This window comes from Anas acuta, chromosome 6 (assembly GCF_963932015.1).
Source record: "Anas acuta chromosome 6, bAnaAcu1.1, whole genome shotgun sequence".
NCBI lineage: Eukaryota > Metazoa > Chordata > Aves > Anseriformes > Anatidae > Anas > Anas acuta.
The window spans coordinates 39077599-39098932 of NC_088984.1; the positions used below are offsets into that span (position 1 = coordinate 39077599).

General features: G+C 33.8%; 2 protein-coding genes across 4 annotated transcripts; one reads left to right on the top strand and one right to left on the bottom strand.

The window, feature by feature from the left end:
* Positions 1-5842: 5842 nt before the first annotated feature.
* KCTD18 (potassium channel tetramerization domain containing 18) lies at positions 5843-7755 on the bottom strand. Its single transcript, XM_068686721.1, is given in 3 exon segments — positions 5843-6591; positions 6742-6757; positions 7702-7755. Coding segments are annotated over 3 exon segments (633 nt in total). The 3' UTR covers positions 5843-6028.
* Positions 7756-9650: 1895 nt separating this feature from the next.
* Positions 9651-19601, top strand: SGO2 (shugoshin 2). 3 transcript variants are annotated; one of them, XM_068686644.1, is made up of 8 exons: positions 9651-9816; positions 10824-10999; positions 11366-11443; positions 12312-12394; positions 12810-13045; positions 13591-14775; positions 15400-15609; positions 18695-19601. In XM_068686644.1, the coding sequence occupies exons 1-8, from the start codon at positions 9684-9686 to the stop codon at positions 18859-18861; spliced, it is 2268 nt and encodes a 755-aa protein (XP_068542745.1). In that variant the 5' UTR covers positions 9651-9683; the 3' UTR covers positions 18862-19601. The 3 variants fall into 3 exon arrangements, with proteins under 3 accessions (XP_068542745.1, XP_068542746.1, XP_068542744.1); XM_068686645.1 differs by having other exon boundaries at positions 13591-14007; XM_068686643.1 differs by having other exon boundaries at positions 13591-15609.
* The last annotated feature ends 1733 nt before the right edge of the window (positions 19602-21334 follow it).

The window sequence follows — 21334 nt, forward strand, 5'->3', positions numbered from 1 at the left end:
TGTCGGAATCGAGACCCAGCATCAAGTGAACTAGAGGATCAGAATCAGAAAGGTGTAAAAGGGTCTATTTTCCTCTGAGATCAGTAAGAGCAGGACACTTAAGCATCTTTAAAAGTTTATTCCTATATTACTGTTTGTTATTGCTTTATGCCAGTTTCCTCTGCCTAATTTCTGTTAGCTGACTGCACACTTCCTTACTACTTTCACTTTTCCTGTGTAGCCCTCAAAAATAATCACAAAACAGAAAGCAAGCTGCATTGCTTATGGATAATTTTATTATTTTTCTTGATATCTGTATACTGTTTTTCCATGTGAATACTGGTAAAACCTTGTTCTACAAAGCAAACAGCTCATCTTCGTTTGGAATAGTCATAAGAGAAAAATAAATATTTGTAGGTAAACTCTGCCTTGCAAAAGAAAACTTCTTTTAATTACCTATCATGTTTTTAGTCTGAACGCTTTGAGTAAATGAAACTGAAATTCCAGAATCTGTGCTGTGCACACCCATCAGAAAAGTAACTTTATAATTCGTCTGCTGCTGTACAGCTTGATCTGTAACCTCCCAGTGAGAGATCTAACGACAATTTCTGTACCGCTCTTAAACAGGAATCTTACTATATTGTGCTTTCATCATTTGTGAAATGTATTTGTATCTCTTGTACTCTATCCTAAAAGGAATCTGACATATCTATAATTACTTTTACTCCTTCCTCCATAGCTTCTCCACTTAACAGAATTATTGAAGGTTACTTTATTCCATAAGTCAACATCCTTACAGGCAGCCTTCCACAAAATAATTGAAATTTGTGACATAAATAATAATACAACAGGATAACCTTGCACTCTTCAGCACCTCTAATCTTTGATGTGCTGGAGACTCAGTATATGACAGATCCAGGACTAACAGGTGAGAGACAGCATTTTTCATCAGACTATGATGCAAACATTTACTTGTTGATGAGAGAGAAAAGCATGTAGTTGGTCAGGGTGGAGAGTGGGCTGGTTCTGGGAACTCTGCAGTCTTGATGCATCAAATATGCTTTAGTTTTACAATACACATTTTAACTATGTTGCATGGCTGGGCTCTGAAACAGCTCTGTCAATGTTATTGCTTTGTCTTCCAGTTCTTGTCTCTGTGGCTGCAACTCTATTTGCCAGTTTTGAGGAGTGTCTTGCTGATCGCCATACTCATAAGTAATTAATAAGTGGGTTTATCTTCCACAAAACTCTTGTAATCTTCAAAGTTTGTCTTGGTTATGTGTAGTCAAAGCCAATTATGTGATACTCCTTTTAATGTAATGGATTTTTACAGGGGTCAGTGAGAGAAGCAAGAGATGGATTACACTTGACCTTCAGACTTCTAGGCCAGCAAGCCTTTTTAAAATAAAAACAAATAAATGGATTCCCTACTTTGCAAAGTAAACAAAGTTTGTCATCAGCGAAATCATGGAATTCCCATTGCATTTTGTGTGCTCTTTTGAAATTGGAAACGTGTCCAAGAAGGCAGTATTTTAAAAAAGGCAGTATTTAAAAGCAGGTTTGATCTTTTTGTCTTTTATGTATGATTAAATTGAGGCTAACACTAGAACTCAGCAAAATAAAAGACCAAATATGCACTTGAAAAACTAAAAAGAGAATGTAATTCAACATAGCCAGGTTAAACTAAGCCAAACTTAAACAATTTTTTTTGTTTTGTTTTTTGTTTTTAATAATGTCATTGAAAAAGTCCCTCTAAAACTGAAACTAATAATTCTGGAAAGGAAAAATTAATTCTCTGGTTTTCATACCACTTTCTTGGACCCTGCTGTTACAAGAGACCACCTCATCTGAGTTTGTATGGATGGCAGTGGGTCTGTTTCACGGTGTAGAGACTGGGATGCATCAGGGTTTGATAAATCAGCTTTACTCTTCACTTTGATACACTTGTGACTCCAGCAGAAGCACCATGGGCCATAGAGGTCCCATGTTTCAGTACCACTGCCAGTTACCCACCTCAACATGTAATAGAAATTTGCCAGAAACTTGAGATAATACAGCTATTTTAGTATGGCAAACAACTAAAACAAGCTGTAACAAAACATTCATGGATGTTGTACCAGGAATTAGAATGATTTAAAAGGTACGTACAGGAAAGGGGCAACTTAGAAAATGGCCAAGTTCTTGATGTAAACTGTGGGCATGCTATGCAGCTGATGACATGGCCTAGTGAATTTGCAAAGCAATTTCCAGCCAAGAGTGGTAAATTCTGGTATAAGCAGACAGTTTTGGGGGGGAGGGGGGGGGGGGGGAAGGGGGCAAAATAAAATTCTGTAAGAAGAAATACCCCAAAAGCTCAGAAAAGAGCAAAGATCTGTAACCTTTTGTTAAAAGCTGTTAGCCAAATTGAATCTAGATTTTTGTGGGGCTTTGCCATCGCAAAGTATTTACAGAGTTTTATTTCTAACCACACTTTGGCTCTTTAGCTCTAGCTAAGGAACAGGCAGCTTGACACTCAAGTTTCTGATAGCACAACTGCCATCCTGTTTTTATCAGGTGAGAACTTCTTCATAGATTTAGAAGAATTAAGTAGATGACATCTTACTCCTGGGTAGTATTGGTATGTCTTAGCCATAGTAAGATTTGTGCCATGTAATGTTTGTTATCTAAGCAATTTAATTAAAGTAGGTTTAGAAGAGTACTTTTCTGCTCTGGAAGAGCTGGCAGGCTAAATAAGTTTGAAAGAAAAAAAGAGGTAGCTGCATTAGGAGCAATACTGTATGTGAAGTCAACACTGTCTTGAGAGAAATGTGAATTATTATTTACTAGTATTTATATATTTGAACTGTATTTTGTAGACAAGCATCCCTGAATTAACACTGAGTTCACAGAGGCTCATTTAATTGTATTGTATTTAAATGGTCCTTTACCTGTGTACAAGCCTGATGAAAACTCTCCCTGAGCATGTGTTAACATGTGCCTAACACATGAAATATCTGCTTCCTTTTTTTTTTTTTTTACTTTTTTTTTCTTTTTCTTTTTAATCTCCTTCGCTTATATCACAGATAATTTGGAAAGACAACGTGAAAGCATGGACTAAACTGGAAGTTTAGACAGTGTTCATGAGAGAGAAAAAAAAAAAAAGCATCAAAATACACTGGTGATGGAAATATCAGCCTTTAGAGCACAGCTAGTTGATTACTAGTTGAAAACTAACTTTATGCATGTGGCCTCTTCAATAACGAGTGGTTATTGAAGTGGTATATCACAAAGATGCAAAGTAAGCCGTTGTCACACCAGTTAACAGTGTCTAATCCCGATTGTTAAAAAAAAAAAAAAAAAAAAAAAAAAAGTAAGTAGCTGTATTAGTTTCCCCAGTCGAACTGTCTGATATGTCAGATCACAGATGCAGTACCAGCTGGTACCTCTTTGGTTGAGTTGAACAAGTGAAACATTACCAAAACTGCAGACTTCCAATAAACTTGGGAATGTTTTAAAAAAAAAAAACATTTTTGAGGAATGTTTAACCTGCAGGAAACTCTCAGACTTGCAGACTTGCAGAATTTGTGCTCTTTGTTCCAGGCCTCAAGAAACAGTCTGTAAGCCCATTTAAGGGATGACTAATCCTAAAACTGGCAAATTTCATTTATTTTGAGCTAATCCCCAGAGAGATTAAGTGCTATTTAATTTATACAATTTAAAAGGTTTTGGATGTATATAGACAAAGCTATTTTTATAGAGAAAGTCACCCTGAACGGTAATTCTATTCAACTGTCATAAACTGTTTAACATCAGTTACAATAAACTATTAGCAAACTTCATAGCGATTAAAAAAATAAATAAAAATGAAAGTACTCAGGCAAGTTTAAATAAACACATTTACATCTCATCCTATTAAAAAATCAAGTCCCCAAAAAAGTAAATATATCTTGCTCTACCTCCTCACCACAGCCACTTTCATTCAGTGTTTCATCTACTCAAATTAAAGGGAGTGGTTTTTACTTTTTTCTAACCACAAGCTAGTATGTGTACAAAGATGACACTCATTGAAGCCCCTGTAATGCAAATAACATGAATGCTACATAAAAAATACTGTGCTACCAGAATGATTACACAAACACTGAGCTAGTGTAGACTCAGGAAGTCTGACAGGATTATTATTAAAACTTCGTTTTACACATGTAAAAGCCAGTACTTTTTGTGAGCTTTTGCATGATATTTACAGAAGCCTACAAATTCATCAGAAGTTGAAAAGGAAGGAAATCTTTAGGAAGCATTGTAAAAAGACAAAGTTATATGGTAAAGGGCTCAGCTATTCAGTAAATAGTGAAATAAAAGTCACGTGCAAGACAGGTATTTAAAAACTGTCTTTCAGTCATTTTTTTGTATTTCATCAATGATGAGTTGCACACTCAACAGATTGCAGTGTTAGTATCTTTCTGTAATTTTTGCTTTTTCTGGTCTTCAAGACAGGAAGAGCCTTGGGACTGTTGCTTTTTAGGTTCATTGTTTAAGGAAAAAAACAGTAGATTTTAAAGGTAAGCTGGTCTTGAATATATATCTCTACACCTATTTATACCAATCACAGAAAGTTACAGTACTGCTTTCTTTTACAGTAACTGTTGTACATGGCAAAAAGTCTCCTTAAAATTGTTAGTATATAAGAGTTTATTTTTCTTTTTTACTTTTGCAAATGAAATTTCAAGTCCTTATGGTTATGATGAAAAGTCTGGAACTGTGATTTATTCTAAATGACTGTAAAAATAAAACACTTAAATAACCCTCCCACAATTCTAATAGTCTCAGGAATTTTAAGAACATTTCATTTAGGCAATGTGATAGGACTTCTTAACGCTTAAGGCCAGCTGTATTTACTGTGTTTCAACAGCAGTACCAACAACAAAAACCCAACCATAACAAACAAGGACACAAAATGAAGGCAACTTTGGAAAATTTAAACAGTGTTGGTTTAAACAACCAGAAAAGGACTATTTAAAAAGAAGTGAGATAAATTCAGCTTTCCTTTGCTGAGTGAAACATACAGCAGCTCTTCACTTCAGTATCATTGGTCAAAATTGACCCTAGTACCAGTGAGGACAAGAAACCAGCATCTTCTTCATCCTGCTCGGGAGGAAGGAAGGATTCTTCTATCTTTCTTCAAACCAGAGCACATCTGTTAATACTGCACAGAAATTGAGATTGTCCCCTGCTCATTTAAAAGAACAAAGGAATACAAGCTGCAACTCAGCCCTTTAAGTTTCCCTGCAATTGTCGAAAATATATCCAACAGCAGTATAATATAGAATACAACGGCTGCACCACTGCCTGCAGCAGCCTTGAACCAGTAGCAGATGACACCCCTGTAGGAAAGTAGTACATGTAGTTTTCAGGTCTATGGAAAAACTGCCTTGTTGCTCCCTAGCCATGCTCTTCCTTCACTGTATTTATGAATTTTCTCACAGGGTACAAGCAAAGAGGGTCCTTCTTATTGCTCTTAATAATAAAATGGTGACTTACCCTCACAAAAAGTACCAGTAATTGTGCATTCAACTTAAAAAATAAATCTTCACAGTACTCAGTATCTTGCATACTAGTGACAAAATTGTATCTAATAACTGGTACTCATGGTTATCTACTTTTCACCCAAGTCAAATATATGGATTAAGGAAATTATCTCTAGTTAATGTTACCTGTAGTTAAAGTTAATAAAGAGGTCATCTTTTATACTTTGCACGTACTCCCTTTTAAAAAAAAAGTCAGTTGTACTAGTACAACCTGACAGAAATACAAATGTGAGATACCATAATATTAAACATCACATGCTGTGTGTTTCTTAGCCTATGTTTCTTCCTCCCAACTTCTAAAAAATAATTTGACATAAAGCAGAAAATACAATTCACTGCTCATGTAAAGCCATTTCTCTCTATGCCCTTGATTAACTTTTTCACCATGATTTTCTACCAAATCTTTGAATACATGACAACATGAGATGATGAGCTCTTCTTTGACTAGAAGATGCCAAGCTGTCCAGCCTATTGGGCTGAGTCAAACATTATCCATCCATTTTATCACTCTTAATATTCTCTGTTAATACAGCTGGTTCTTTCTTGCTTAGTACCATAGAAGTAGTAGGAATTCCAATAGCAGCATTGTCCTGTTCACTTGTTTTACTGGACACAGAAGATGATGACTGAGATGGTGTTGCAAGAAAAAGTGGAGTGCACTTCAGCTTTACTACACGGCTGCTTACAGGCTTTCTAGGCACTGTGATCTTCAAAGTCATTTGACATGGTGTTCCATAATCAGCACTCTGCCTTCCACAGGGCAACTGGGAATTGCTGGGCTCTGATGTGCATGTTGTATATTCAGTTTCAGAAGCTACTTTGTGCAGAATCAAACTTTCTCTATTGGGTCATTTAAGAGTTACTGCAGAATGTGAAGCGTTGCAAGCAGCTACCTTTAATGAAGCTGAATTCTTAACTTTGATGTGTGTACTTGTTGAAGGACCTGAGAATCTAATTGGCTTGGGACCCACTTTACATGGTAAATAGTTTTCCTCTTTAGTGAAGTCAATTAGCCGTCTGTAAAACAAAGGACTTAAAATGAAGAAACAAACTATATATTTCAGTTGTTATTCTTGTAACATCATTACAAAATAGACAATGTTCAAATCTGAAGTTCTATTCATTTTTGCTTGTTACAGTATCATTTATGGTTCTCAGCTGTTCAACACTGTAGTCAAGCTTGCCTTTGTGTCACTAGTACCAGCACTATCTTCTACCTGTGTAATATGACACATTAAAAATGGTAAAAGATACGGTACACAAACTGGTAAGTGAAAAGAAATGAGAAAGAAAGCAGTAGTTACTGAAGGAAAATATTACAATAAAGTACAGTTTCTATCTGATAGGAAATTCACTAGACATTAATCTGATAAGTTTTAAAATATCTACAAAAATTTCAGAGCCAACTGCACAAGAACTATAGATTTAGAGTTCTATGCTATGTAATTTGAGAAAAGAAGAAAGATACCTCTTCTTTCTTCCTCCTCCCTCTCTCTCCAATGTAAATTATGAATAATCAATCTTTCAAGAGAAAATGATAAGAAAAGCTACATAAGAAAACCTATGGAGTCTCACGACAACTCTAACTGGCATAAGTAGAAAGCAATTGTTAAGAAACTGTGAAGGCCATTAAAGAACAGAGTAAGGTATACTACAATAGCACTGATATTCTTTGGGGTACTTGTATTTTGGATTTTAAAAGATCTCTGAAATACTACAGGAATTCATACCCAAAAAGTAAACAGTATGAAAGAGTAATATTTCTTATAAAGGTGGTATATGGTGACCCTGTTCAAACAGAAAGCCTGCAAATAACTTAGTGCTTATAATGAGCCTAAGGAGGTTTTCCTCAGAGCTCTAAGGTAAGAACTATACACATTAACCACTCTGTTTTTCTTAGACTTGTGGTTATACAAGGGTATGTAAGACAGAAGGTCACATTTCATCATGCGGCCATAGCGTTGCTCCGTATCGACACGAATCAGATGAACACATTTCACAATTATGGATACAAATGCTAAATAACTAGTAACTGTACAAAATTTAACAGTGACAAACTCAGAGGTTCCACAAACTTTCTGGAAAGCATGACCTGACTGTGTAGAAAATACAATTAGAGGTAACAAAACCTAGAAAGTTAATAATATATTCTATTTGGTACCTGGAGCTTAGCAAGAATGCAGTTAACTTTACACTCCATAAGAAATGTGCCCATATTGTATTTAAATAGTTTATCTGTTTACCTAGCAAATATACTCAGATATATATCAGCAATTCATACTGATATTTATCCTGCATAGTCCATTTTTTTAATTATTATTCAATATTTTATTTTAGAAGTGTTTCACCACCATATTTAAAACATTTAAAATGTCATCCACAAGTTTATTTACCAAAGGATCAAATTAAAGAATGCATAACAAATAATTGTAGAACAACTACATTTCCCACTGTGCAGTTAGCTATGTTAAAATAGTCTGGTCTATTACTACAGTTTGATTTTAAGAATACCAAAATATGTATATGTTACTGCAGTTTAAGTTATTTAGGGCCATGGTCTCGTAATTCAGACTTTCCTCTAGTCACAAGTGAATGGCTTTAAAGCAAAGAAGCGTCTAAGTCATGTTGCATCTAGTTGTAGTAGGAATATAATAAATTTTGTTTGAAATTGTGTTACTCAGGTTTCCTTCTACTTAGAATTTGATTCTTTTTGTCTTAATTCTGATTTTATTTGAATGTCAGTTAAAGCTACAGTAAATATTTCACATTTCCTTTTTCTTAGCAACTCAGCATGTAACAGGTGCAGCAAAGGAAGAAAATACTATGCCGGGGCCAAGGATCCTATGTGCTCTTTGAACATGACTTTGCTACAGAAGTACCCAGAAGCCAGGTCAGAACAGGTGCTTGAATTTCTGGCCTGTAGGTCCTTACCAGAAAGATGAAGGAAATTATGTTCTTTAATATTTGGTGCCTAATTAATTAGTAAGCACACAAGTTACATCTTGACACTGAATTGTGATACAGACTGATAATTGCTGGATGTTAGACTTCCTCTAAAATAAGTGGGAATATATATAATAGATTATTTCTGTGGAATAATGGTGTCTGTTTGAACTGTATCTTTAGAAAGGACATAATGTGTGTTGTCCCATACTCACTGGGAATGGTTCATACATAGCAACTGCAGCTTAAATGTATCCATCATTATCAAGTTGCAAAGTAATTTAAGTTACTAGACTCAACTCTACGAAGATCTTTCTCAGAGGTGGATGTGTAGATACTTCTGCTCTTAATATTTATTTAAGGTATATAGGCTGTGAAACGTGGCAGTTTCAGGCTCTTCCCCATTTTGAGCAGCTGGCAATAAACTGGAGATTTTTAAATGTGACATGTTACAGTGTGGGAGTTCTCCAGCAAAGTTCAAAGGAAAGTATGACCACAGGTGGAATCCCAACTTTTGATGTTTTAATTTAAGTTTGTTGTCAGCAGTTCTGACATAAATATCAACTGCAATCACATTAGTGATTGCTTCTTTAGGAGTTGGGACTATGGTGCAACTGAAGGAATGAAATGTCATGACTGCATCCACAGGAAAACAATACCTTCTGCAAAGCAAAAGGAATTATATTAATGTAATTGTCTTTCTGTTCTTAAAGTTATATAAGTGTGGTGTTTTGTTTTGTTTTTCTATAATGCTACTGATACTTATTGTTTGATTGATTTGATTTACTTCGTAGCACATGGTAATGTTAGCACATGATAATCTTTTTCGTAATAATTACTGGATCACAGAACCGAAATTATTCTCAGTGTTACAATGTATATACGACAACTTTTTGGTCGCTAAGTTTGCCACCTGCTCTTACTTCCGTGTATAGTTTTATTCGGCTGTCATTCAATGATTCCATTCTAAATAACTACATCATACAGGGGGTAGGGGGTAAGACTGAGCACGGGTCAGGCTGCAGGCCGCCGTCCCGCTGCTTCCAGGCGGGGCCGTTCACGCTCCGTGGCTGTTGGGGGGCGCGAGCGGCTCGGCCAAACGGCTGCCAACCGGGCCAACCGGGGCTCGCGCAGCCGTTGGCGACCCCTGAGGCGAGGCGAGGCGGGAGCCTCTTGACAATTTGCAGGTTGATCTTTACGATGGATAAACAAGCAACTGCTAAGTTATCTACCACTTCAGATGCTGTTAAAAGGTGTATGAAGAGGGATAGAACATCACAAACTGCAAAACTGAATGCTTCTTTGGCATCTAAAATCAAAACTAAATTATTAAGTAAGTCTTGTTAAAATAAAACTGAAGCCATTTTACTATATTTAAAGTGTATGACTTCAAAAGTAATAGTAATTGTATTTAACGTGATTTGCTGAATCACAGCTGCTAAAAATGTATGTTGAGGATTTGAGGAGAGTCTGAAGGTTAAAACACGTGATTGTATGTTGATTATTTATCTAATTCTCTGAATATTTTCAGTGTTTGCTCTTTGGTGTGCTAGCATTTTATAAAGAACACACTCAAGTGCATTTCTAACATCCATGTCCTATTTATCTCGGACATCTAAAAACTGTGGTACCAAAAAGAGTAAGATCAATGACCTTGCATAGTACTTGAAATAGTATAGTACAGAAAATTCCCATTTGCAAAATGGGATTTATATAAAATTCTTCATTGAGGCACTTATAGAATCAAGGAATACTATAAATACTAATTGTGATTGTTGGGTTACAGGTCACAGAAGTAATAGCATAAGACAATGAATAAAAGTAGCTGTAGCAGACTTCAAGCTAACCTTTCTCCTTTTGGTACTGTAAAACAGTATGGCCAGGCTTATCTCTGTCTTACTTCAGAGTTAAAGCTAACTCTGTGTATACTACGAACATGAGACAAAATGTTCATCTTGGTAATATGCTGCATCACTGGAAAAAAAGTTCTTAAAAGGTTCAGTAACAGACATGAGTAAGCAGGTTTTCATTAGGACAGCAGGTGGTGTATTTTTAACTTAAAGCTTTTTTTCTTGCTGAAACAAGTTTTTGCTCAAAATGTTTGAACTTTTTAATTGTAAAATTTTATATATTTTTTTAGAAAGCTGGAAATGTTGTCATGCCGGAAAAACTATCCATTTTAAAATCCTTTCTTTTTTTTTACTGTTGTGTCAAAATATATAGATAAAAATATTATTCTATAGTAATTATTCTAAGTATTATTCTATAGTACATAAAAAGAGGGTCTGGAACTGAAGCTGTTGAAAATGAAATTACCTGATTATTTTTTTTCTAATATAGATAACTCATCAATGTTTAAAGTATCTTTAAAACAAAATAATAAAGCATTAGCTCTGGCTTTGAGTGTGGAGAGAGAAAGTTCTCGGAAACTGAAGAAGGAGAAGCTTTTTCTTCAGAAGGAAGTAGAAAAGCTGCAGCTTTATAATACCTTGCTTCATCGGAAACTAAGCTGTTTGGTAAACTACAAATAATATTTAAAGATAGATCAGCTAAACCAAGCTTTCATCCTTTTTGGAAACATATTGCTCCTTAAAATGGTGGTTTGAAACATTTACATTTATGAAGTTGTGTCATCTCGTAGCAATTAATTGTTCATGCTTGATTTTTCTTTAATTTTTGTACTATTTTGTCAGTCGGTATATCTTTGTCCTTAGCTATTATAGTGTCACCTTCACTTTTGTATTTAAAGCTATTGAAAATTAGTTTTAGCCCTTAAATGAGCTTGAAAATTACGGCATATGTATTTACCCTTATATCTTTTCTCTAAGAAAGGAAGATGTTTAAAAAGCTTTCTTTAAATTACTTTTTCTTTTTGTATGCAGAATAAAACTCTTGTAGAAATAGAAGCATTTTTGAATGATAACCTTTTAGCTGCAATAGAAATAAGCAGTCTTCCTGAGGTAAGGTATTTTTTAAACAATTTTACCAGGATAATATTTTCAAAGTGTCTAAATGTCTGCAATGTTGGAATTAGATGCATTTTAAAACATTTACCCCTGTTGTTTGGTTTGGGGTGCAGCAATATTCTACTTAAATCAATGGTGTTTTACTGTTGCAGGCACTAAAAATTTAGGATTTAATCTTGTTTACAAAGCATCTAAAAGTTATGTATCAGACCTGATGCAGTCACGTAACTTAAACAAACAAACAAACAAACAAACAAAAAAACGTTGCATAGTATTTCAGGAGGTGGCATTCTTCAAAGAGCTACTTGTCTTCCTTGCTGAATGTTGGAATGAACTATGCTAGTCTAATAAAAACCTTGAATGTGGAAACCTTACCAGAAAACAGACTATGTCGGTCCTTGTGTCATGGCAAAATTACAGTTAAGTGATTATCTTCTGTTTTAGTATGGCTGTCTGGTATTAACAAACTATGTTTTTTATGATTTGTTCTAAAAAGTTGCATAGTATTAGCATTGCTGGGTGCATCTATATACCTAATGCACTTTGTTGCATTAATTGTATCTGTATGAACAAAATCTGTACATTGTTTCGGGGTGTGAGTAGGATGAAGATTTTGATAAGTTTTACTACATTTTTTTTTCTTTAGAGCTGTTGTGTGTGCTTGAAGAAATATGTTATGCATATTTTTATACAAATGTCTTATCTGCAAAAGTTATAATCGGGGAAGCAGTGAATATCATGCACCTTTCAGCAGTACTTCTGTTTTTTGTCTATTAATTTATATTTTTCCCGTGGATATTTCTAATAATACATAAGAGAATATTTAGCTGTTTCTACATCCTCACTGCTTTTCTTTTGAAAGAATCTTCAGAGTTTTCTTGCTCTGACAGATGGCCCAAGTAACTGTACTGATGACCAGTTGAAGAGTATGTCTCAGTCAGCTAGGTAAGTTGTATTCAATATGGCAGCTGTGAAGTGTCTGTAGGTTTTTATTTTTACGTTTTTACAATTAATCTTTGTATGTATTATATATGTATCTTTCTAGATATTTTTGAGGTAGTGAGAAATAATTTTGTCTAATTCAAAAATTACTATTTGCAACATAGAATGATTAGGGAAGATAGTGGTATGCAAACCTGTGTTTGAATAATTTGCTTCTTCATGGGATCTCACCATCACAAAATGGATTCTGTATCATAAAAAATACATTTGCCCCTTGGATAGTACCAGAAGTAAAGTGCATTTCATGCTTGAGTTCTTGTTTTCTGCTTCTATACATAACTAAAGGACTGCTTTAAACAATTGAATGTTATAGCATACAACATGATGAAATCTTCACAGTAAAATTCCCTCTTTTCAGCTCTGCAGAATTGCCTGTGAAGCTTCCTTTACTCACAGCATCTACTGGAAAACAGCAGGGTAGCCCTTCTGTGTATGAAATAACAAAATCTTCTGAAAGTACCACTACTTTGTCAAAGGACATGCATTCAGATCAAGTCAAGTTTGCATTATCATTGCCTTCTGGTAAAAATAATCAAAAGATAAATGAAGTAGACAAGGTGGAAACAAACAATGACAAAAATATAGTTTTAGAAGGTAAGATATATTTTCTGTACAGATAATTTAATATTATTATTTTTAGACCTAGCTGAGAATTAGTATTTAATAGTTCATAACTTGATGTATGATACAGAAGATACAGTAAGATTCCTGAACTATCAAAAATTAATCAAAATAGAATGTTCATCCATAAATAGAGGTGTCCTGACAATCTCTTGTAGAATAACACAGATTAAATTCATAGAATCATAGAATCATTTAGGATGGAGTAGACCTCTAAGATTGTCTAGTCCAAGCTGTAACAAAATTAATGTGAACAGGATAAAGTTTTGATAAGATAATGAAATAATAACTGCAGCACTCATAGAAAACAAGTACATTTTTATTTATACCTAACTTCAAAATTCCAAGTCTGGTAAAATGGGAACCTAGCTGTAATTAACTGAATTTTTAAGGACCAACCACAGAATGTGTGTATTCAGTAGAAAAATGCAGTTTGCCATTTTCCATGCTTTTATCTTACTCTGACAAATGTATTCCTTTTTTCCCCAAGCTGCTGAAATTTCTGTTCTTCTTTGCAGAAAATCATTTACATGGAGAACTATACTACAATAGTGCATTCCTGACTCATATCAATAATACTCAATCTCTGAGACAGTCTGAGGAGCTTATAAAACAAAAAAATATTTCATTGCCATTCTGTGGAAATGTGCCTGAAAGAAGGAACCATGCAGCACTTTATAGGTCAAAACCTCAACCTAATATAAATGACTTTGATAAAAAATGTATCTCGGATATGCATCATCATGGTAGCAGCAGCAAAACCAATTACATGAATTTGCAGGGAAGTTCAAGTGGCTTGTCTCACACTATCCCTTCACCTCTTGAATTTAACAGTGAAGGTAAAATAGAGTTTAAGTCAATGCTGCTTATTGACAAGACTAAACCTGAAGAAACCGTATATGATGCTGATATGGAGTTGACTGCCAGTGATGCAGGTGAGCTGCTCACAGTTACATCAAAAGACAAAGATAAGCTACATCAAAATAAAAACAATAATGCCAATTCTGATAAAATATTGGGAAATTTCAGAAGAGTAAAATATTCTAAAAATGATAAAGAGAAAATGAAAAGCAAGACTGAAGTCAGTTCAGATTTGTATGCAGAAGAAAGGCACACCAGGGCTGACAAGAGCAAAGTTTCAAAAATTACTGAGTCACAAACGCAGCTATTCCAAAGTCAGACAGAACAGCAACCTACGAAGAAATCTTTACAGAAGCAGAATTTGCCAAATACTAATGACTATTATGAAGCACAAAATTGTCCAAGTAAAACTAGAGATACTAGGACATGCCTAATTAAACTAGCACATCCAAGAAAACAAGAACAAGAGAAAAATAAAGAAACTTTCTCAGAAACATATGAAGAATTGGAAACCAAAATAAAAGCAGACTCAGATTCATCTAATAGCAAGATCTCTTCTCAAGTTTATTGTGCTGAAAGTTTACTGTTTCAGGATAACACCTCTAATGTATTACCTTTACAGCAGGAATTTCCAAGTGAAAATGCAAAGCATATCAGACCACAAATAAACAGGAAACCCCTTCAAAACCCTTCTAAAATAATCACAGCAAAATGCTGTGGAGTGGAAAATGGGCAGTATGGAGAATATGGTTCAAAAATGTCTCAAACAGAGAGGTGCCAAGATGACAGAAAGAAAAAACAAGACCAGAAGAATACTATAAAGAGTAAATGCAATAAAAAAGGTAGTAACAGACAAAGAGAAAATAATAGTGTTCATAAAATTACTGAGAAAGCACATGGTAACAGTACTAATTTTTCACCAGGCAGATTAAAACGTACATTGGCAAAGGCTGGCCGTAAAGCATATATAATGCCAACAAAAGATCTTACACAGTTCTCACTTTGCAAAAGTGAAGAATTAAAAAATAAGGATACATTGTGCACACAGGCTGCTCATGGAAATAAAATAACTGAAACTCAGCAATCTCAGGTAGCTTTAATTACTCAGAATGGTGTAGCTATGAATATACCACAGGCTACCGCCTCTACACAACAAGTTGATGGCAATGTTAATGCATTAAAGGGGGTAGATTCCTCATCAATGACATGCAAAACCCCTAACACTAGTAATTCTTCTGAAAATCAAGTAAAGAACAAAGGGAGCTTTACTTCTGGTGTTATGGAGACCAGACCAGAAAAAAATTATTTCAGGCGTACTGATCAGGTACAGCTGAACATTTTGGATGACCATGAAGTCCCGCATAAGATAGATTCCTTTATGAGCAAATTAAAACCTACAGTTGAAAAATCAGAATATTTGAATTTCATACCTGTAGATTTTTCTAAGAATATGTCATTAAATACAGGTAGCCTTTTCCAGGAAGATCTTTCCAATTTGGAGCTCCAAGCTCTTGATAACCCTAAATTCCATTCTTCCGTCAACCTCTGCATGCTGAGAAACTCTGAAATCTGGGGGAAAAATAATCAAGATAAAGCACTGGATGTTGGAAAAGCAGAGCAAAAGTTGGATCGTATTTCTAGAGAGACTTTTGAAAAGACTCTGGCACCTGGTCATGGTAAGTACATGAAGGAGGGAAAAAAAGTGGCATTTTGAATTAGTTTCTGTCTGGAATTGTGGTAAGATACTTTCTCAATACTATCCTATTCTTATTTCTTGATTACAGTGGATAAAACCGGAGTGAAAAAGGGAAAGCTGAAAATCACTAAAATGATTCATTTATCAATCAAAATAGGCTTTAAAATTGTGGTAACTAATATTCCTATAATATACTGTAATATGTTCCAAGATAGCATTTTGTCATACACTTAAGTTAGTCTGCATTCTTGAGGAGCAGTTATATTTGGAGCCTGTATTCATTTTGCAAGAGAATGTGGTAGGATTCAGAAAGGTAGGGGTAAAAAGATAAAATAACTTGGTATTTTCATACAAGGGGAAGTAAGAGTGAACATTGTTACCGTCATAAATGGAGAACAGATGCAAGAGCTGTTTTCATTAACTGGACTTACAGGTTTCATATGTGTTTCTTTAAAAAATATTGCAAATCTACACAAATTTTGAGACCTTTACAAAAAAAAAAAAAAAAAAAAAAAGCTTGGAGCAGGTTTTCTCTAGAATCTACCTATGAGCAAACTTTCGTGTGACAGCCTACTTATTTATTTTGAATAAGATGCATTTAGTTGAAGGAAAAAAAAAAAGAAACACTTCAGTGTGGTCTGGAAGATAAGTTAGATTCTCTTGTACATGAAAGTACTGTAAAGGAGCTATAGGAATGTATAACTATTCTGGAATTTAAATATGCTTTAAAATGTAGCTTGGTAGTTTCCTAGTATTAAGGCTCTATTTTATAAATTATTTTTTCATCTCAACAAGTTCCTGTTTATTTCACTGTCCCTAAGAATGTGCTAACACATAGCCAGTTTCCTAGCTCAAATAAATAAATGGAATCCCAAGCCATTAAAGCAAATCTTGCTTTTGCTTCATTTGAACCCTAGAATACTGGCTGAAAAAAAAACTCTTATTTTACATGACCGTAGAACAGGAGTATTGGCAGAATTAGAACACTGTGCAAGGTATTACTGCTGCTATTCTGCAGTTACAGCTTCTCATATTAAATTTATTTGGAATGTAGAAAAAGGATCCTGTATTTTCATTAGCTTTAATATTGGATTAGTACACCCTTGTGATCAGTAGTATCAAAGACTACTGTCATGAAATGAAGCAAGCTAATCGTTTGATCTTTGTCCACTTAAGCAGAACTGAAAAACCTATTCATTCTTCATCCTACATACAAGACTACATCTCGAATTAAAAGAAAGCAAGAAAAAGCCATCAATTCTGATGCCAGCTCTTCTGCATCACTACTGTGCTGTACTTAAAAAATATACCTTAAAAGTTTCCTGTAACAAAGGTCTTTGTACAGTTATGTATATGTCAACATGAATATTCACACTCAAAGCCATCCAGCTTGCCTAAATAATTTATACTCATATATGTCTCAAAATTCTTCTGGTCATAAAGAAACTGAAATGATCTCTAACCTTTAGTTTTAGGAAAAGCTTGGAATAACATTTCACTTCCTATTTGAAACTAGTCCACATCAAGATTGATTTGAGCAGCCAAACTCAAGATGTTTTTAATGGCTGGAGATCCCTCTCCTTTAAACTATATGAACTTCCTTAATCAACTTAATTCCTTCAAAGTACAATGTTTTTCTTTTTGCTTTCATAAAACAGGAGTAACTTCCTGCAAGCAGCCCAAGTAACTTTACTTAGGAGAAAAGTTAGCAGAAATCCAATTAAGAACTTTTGATTTTTGTGTCTCTAATTAGTATATTTCAAAAAAAAAAAAAAAAAAATTATAAAATGGTTGGTCTTATCCACTAATATATTTCACTTGATCTCAGCAAAGAATTCTTCTACAGGATAATGGTAATTCAGTGGTATTTGCGTGGCTATCAGTTCGGTTTGTGTGCTACAATGTACAAGATATTCAGTTGCTATTATAAAAAATAAAATCTTCAATTTTTAGCAGGTATATATATATTCAGTGGTATAATTTACTAGTCTTAAGATAAGCACAACAGAAAAGTCATCATTACTGGTGTGTGTTTGAATTTCCTTCGTGTGATCAATAGCATGCATTTTCTGCACCAGAATTTAAGGTGAGTAAAGACTTCAAGCTCAAGAAGTAAAAATAAGAGAGCTTTCATTTCAGTCCCGTTGAAAACTGCATCCAATATGTCCTCATCTGGATGCTGTAAACTTAAGATTTGATCTGTATTAGTGGAGAATGTATGCTCTTGGGAGAACTTTTAAGGCATACGGATTAAGGCTGTATTTATTTTATCTTGGATTGATGTCTGCATTAAATCTTGGTGCTTCTCAGACTGTGAACTATGAATAGTTTATAATTTTTTGATACATGGACTAATGTAATAACTTCAATATTTCTCCCAAGTTATCTAAATATGTGTCTCCAAATTGAGGATTGATGTTTAGTCTGCATTCTGAGCTGATCTTAAAATATTACACAAAATTGACACAAATAGTGCTTCTTCCACCGAGGCTGGTTACTTCTTAATAGAGTATTCCTCTTTGACGTGTTGTGATTAAAAATACAAGGCATTGTAAATAATTCTGTAGTATATAGTTTTGACAATAAGGATCCTCACTTAATCACCTTGCTGTGCTCATTTTGCATACATGTTCATAGAGCAGGAACAAAATTGAAAAATTTAGTCACCCATAGATTACCCTTGTTCAGGTTGATCTTCAGGTTATACATAATATTCCCTCCACCTGCATTAAAGCCTTGAGATGTGTGCAATTTTACTTTAACAACTTTGTGAAGTCTTAAGCAGCCAGCTGCATATTACAGTGTTTCTGGGATTTGAGTCTGTCTCTTGATTCTGTCCCAAGAGCCATGGTAGACCTCAAACAGCTCCAAACTAGGATAAATTGAAAGCTGTTGTAGTTCCCTCTCCTTCGATCATGTATCATTCCTTGCAGAACATTTTCAGAGGAAGAACAGTGACCAAAATACCTGAATTAGGAAATAAAAACAAAAAATAATGAGTTGAAAATTTACTTAATGATTCAGAAAATATTTGAAATGAAACATCTAAACTGCTATATTCACAGGGAGAACAGCTTTTCAAGATCTGACAAATACCAGTGTATGTTCTCATGCTTCTTTACCTACATGCCCTAAAGTTTTAGAAGAAAATTCAGCAGCACCAGCTAGAGGAGGAAGACCCAAAATTTGCTACAAAGAGCCCGGTCTAAGATGGCAAGTATCTGTAAATTAGAGCAGAGGTTGTATTTACTTCTAGAACATAACTTAATAAACATTTACTATTCAAACACAAAAAAAAATATTTTTAAAAAAATATTGTTTCCAAACTGGAGTGGACAGATACTACAGTGTAAATGTAAAATGTTTCCTGCTAGTGTGTCAGGGTTTTCAGGTGCTAGAGACAGCAATATATCTAGCTTATTATTTAACATTTTATTCTAGTAGTGAATGATGATGAATTCTTAATGTTTATCATGACATAAACCCATTTAAAGGCGAATAACTATAAATCTTAAATATAAACTGCCATAATAAAGTCCTTGTAGCATTGTTAAGTGGAAGATAATGTGTGTACTAATATTATGTTATTCATTTATTTTGCTTTAACTAAGTAAGAATATAGCTATATCTGATGATAAATATATAGTTATATCTAATGTAAGAAATCATTTGAGTTTAAAATATTATAATTTGATAGTTAGATACCTATATCAGTGTTCTTACTGAATTTAGTGGCACAATATTTCCAAGATTTTGAAAAGATATGCCATAGATTATATAATATTAATCGAAATTTACAAGAGGATTTCAGAGTCAAACTTCTGTTAAGAAAATTCATATATTTGCGGTTATGTGAATACACCTAAGTACTGATGGAACATTAAGTTGAAAATAAGTTCTGAAAATATTTAGAAAGCTTTTTGGCACCAGGTTTAAATATATATATATATATATATATATATATATATATATATATATATATATATATATATATATAAAAATATTACTTTAAAGAATAATTATGCTATGTTGTATGTTTTAGTAGATTGCATATTCATTAGCTAAAGACAGTATCAAGATTTCCCCATCATGGTCTTGAGAGTGAAAGGATTATAGTAATTTATTTTACCAGGGTGCAAAAGGAATATGCTGGTGAAACTGGGAGAAGAAAATAAACCCACAATCTGAAAAAAAAAAATCAGTGTTTTCTTACACACAAAAAATATTTATTTCCATAAGTAAGTAAACAATTGAAACAGTGAGATCGAAGACAAATAGTAACTAAAAGCAAAGAATTGAATTTTCTTTTTACCACTTTTGTTTTTTTTCAGAAATATTTTTTTCCATAAAGTTAGCAAAACAAAGGCAAAGGGATAAGAGTTGGATTTTTCTTTTACTAATTTTAATTGGATGCTAAAAAGATGGTGTGATGTTATGCCATTGACACATTCACCTGTTAGATCTCACAATGATAAGGTTTTATATTTCTGGAAAGAGGCAATGAAACAATAACAGGAAAAAAAAAAAAAGGATTTCACTTGGGATTTTAGATTTGTCCCCTACGTATATTTTATTTTTAAGTGTTCTCTCCCATGTAGATATTACGACGTATTTGGTTTGTCCTTTTTTAAGTTTGTCTTCTAGGAGTTATGAGAATGCATGTTTATATGATACACATGACACATAACAAGACCAAGACTTTTAGCATTATTTTGAAAAATAGTATTTGTTTTCTAGATATTTAATTTCTTTAGTGTATTAATTTTTCCATGAGATTATTTACAATTTGGAATTGTTATTATAATTGCATAGATTTTTTTCGGTGATTTTTATATGGTGTTTTCTATTTCTTTTGTTTACAGCAAATTAAGGTGTGGGGATCCGTTTACAGATACGCAATTTCTGCATTTCCCAGTTTATAAAGTAAAAAATAGAAGAAGTTTTAAAAGTAAATCAAAAATCATTTGAAGAAGACAGGAGAATTGCCTTTATGAACAGTACTTCTAAAATGGGTATTTTTTTTCAGAAAGTAAAAAAAAAAAAAAAATGTAGTATAGAATGTTTACTTGGTTTTGATTGATGGAGGTAAAACAAAGCCTTCCAAAGAAGTGAGATTTCTTGGAAAGGATTCCCTATATAAAGGATACAGAATTCTTCACTAAGGAAAACAAATACAGATTAGACTCCATTATTGTGTTTTACTTTTTTGTTCTGTAATTTATAAACTGTTCAAAGTGTTTGCAGCACTTACTAATTTGTAAGAAAAGTGTAAGTTTCTATGAGAATAAAAATAAATCACATTTGGAAATTTTACTGTGATTTCGTCATATTTACCATGAGCAGAATCATTTCTCAATGCTAGTTGGATCAGGCCAAGCATCGCAAGCTTTGATAAATCTGAAACTGATGGAAAGCATAGTTTGTGATAATTGTTTTGTTTTGTTTTGCTTTTTGGCAGAATCGTTAAAATTTGAATGCGTTCTTATTTTTAGGAACATTAGACAGAAACCCAGTGTCCTGCATATGTGTTAGAGGCAACTAGAAAGAATATAGCATTGCAGTAGAAATTCAGTAGTAAATAACATCCAAAGCAGTGCTGAGTATCCAGTTGAGAGTGTGATAAGGAGACAAATACTACAAGCACATCATATAATTCAGCTATCAGGTTTTTATATTATTTCCCCTCTGGTTCATCATCAATCACT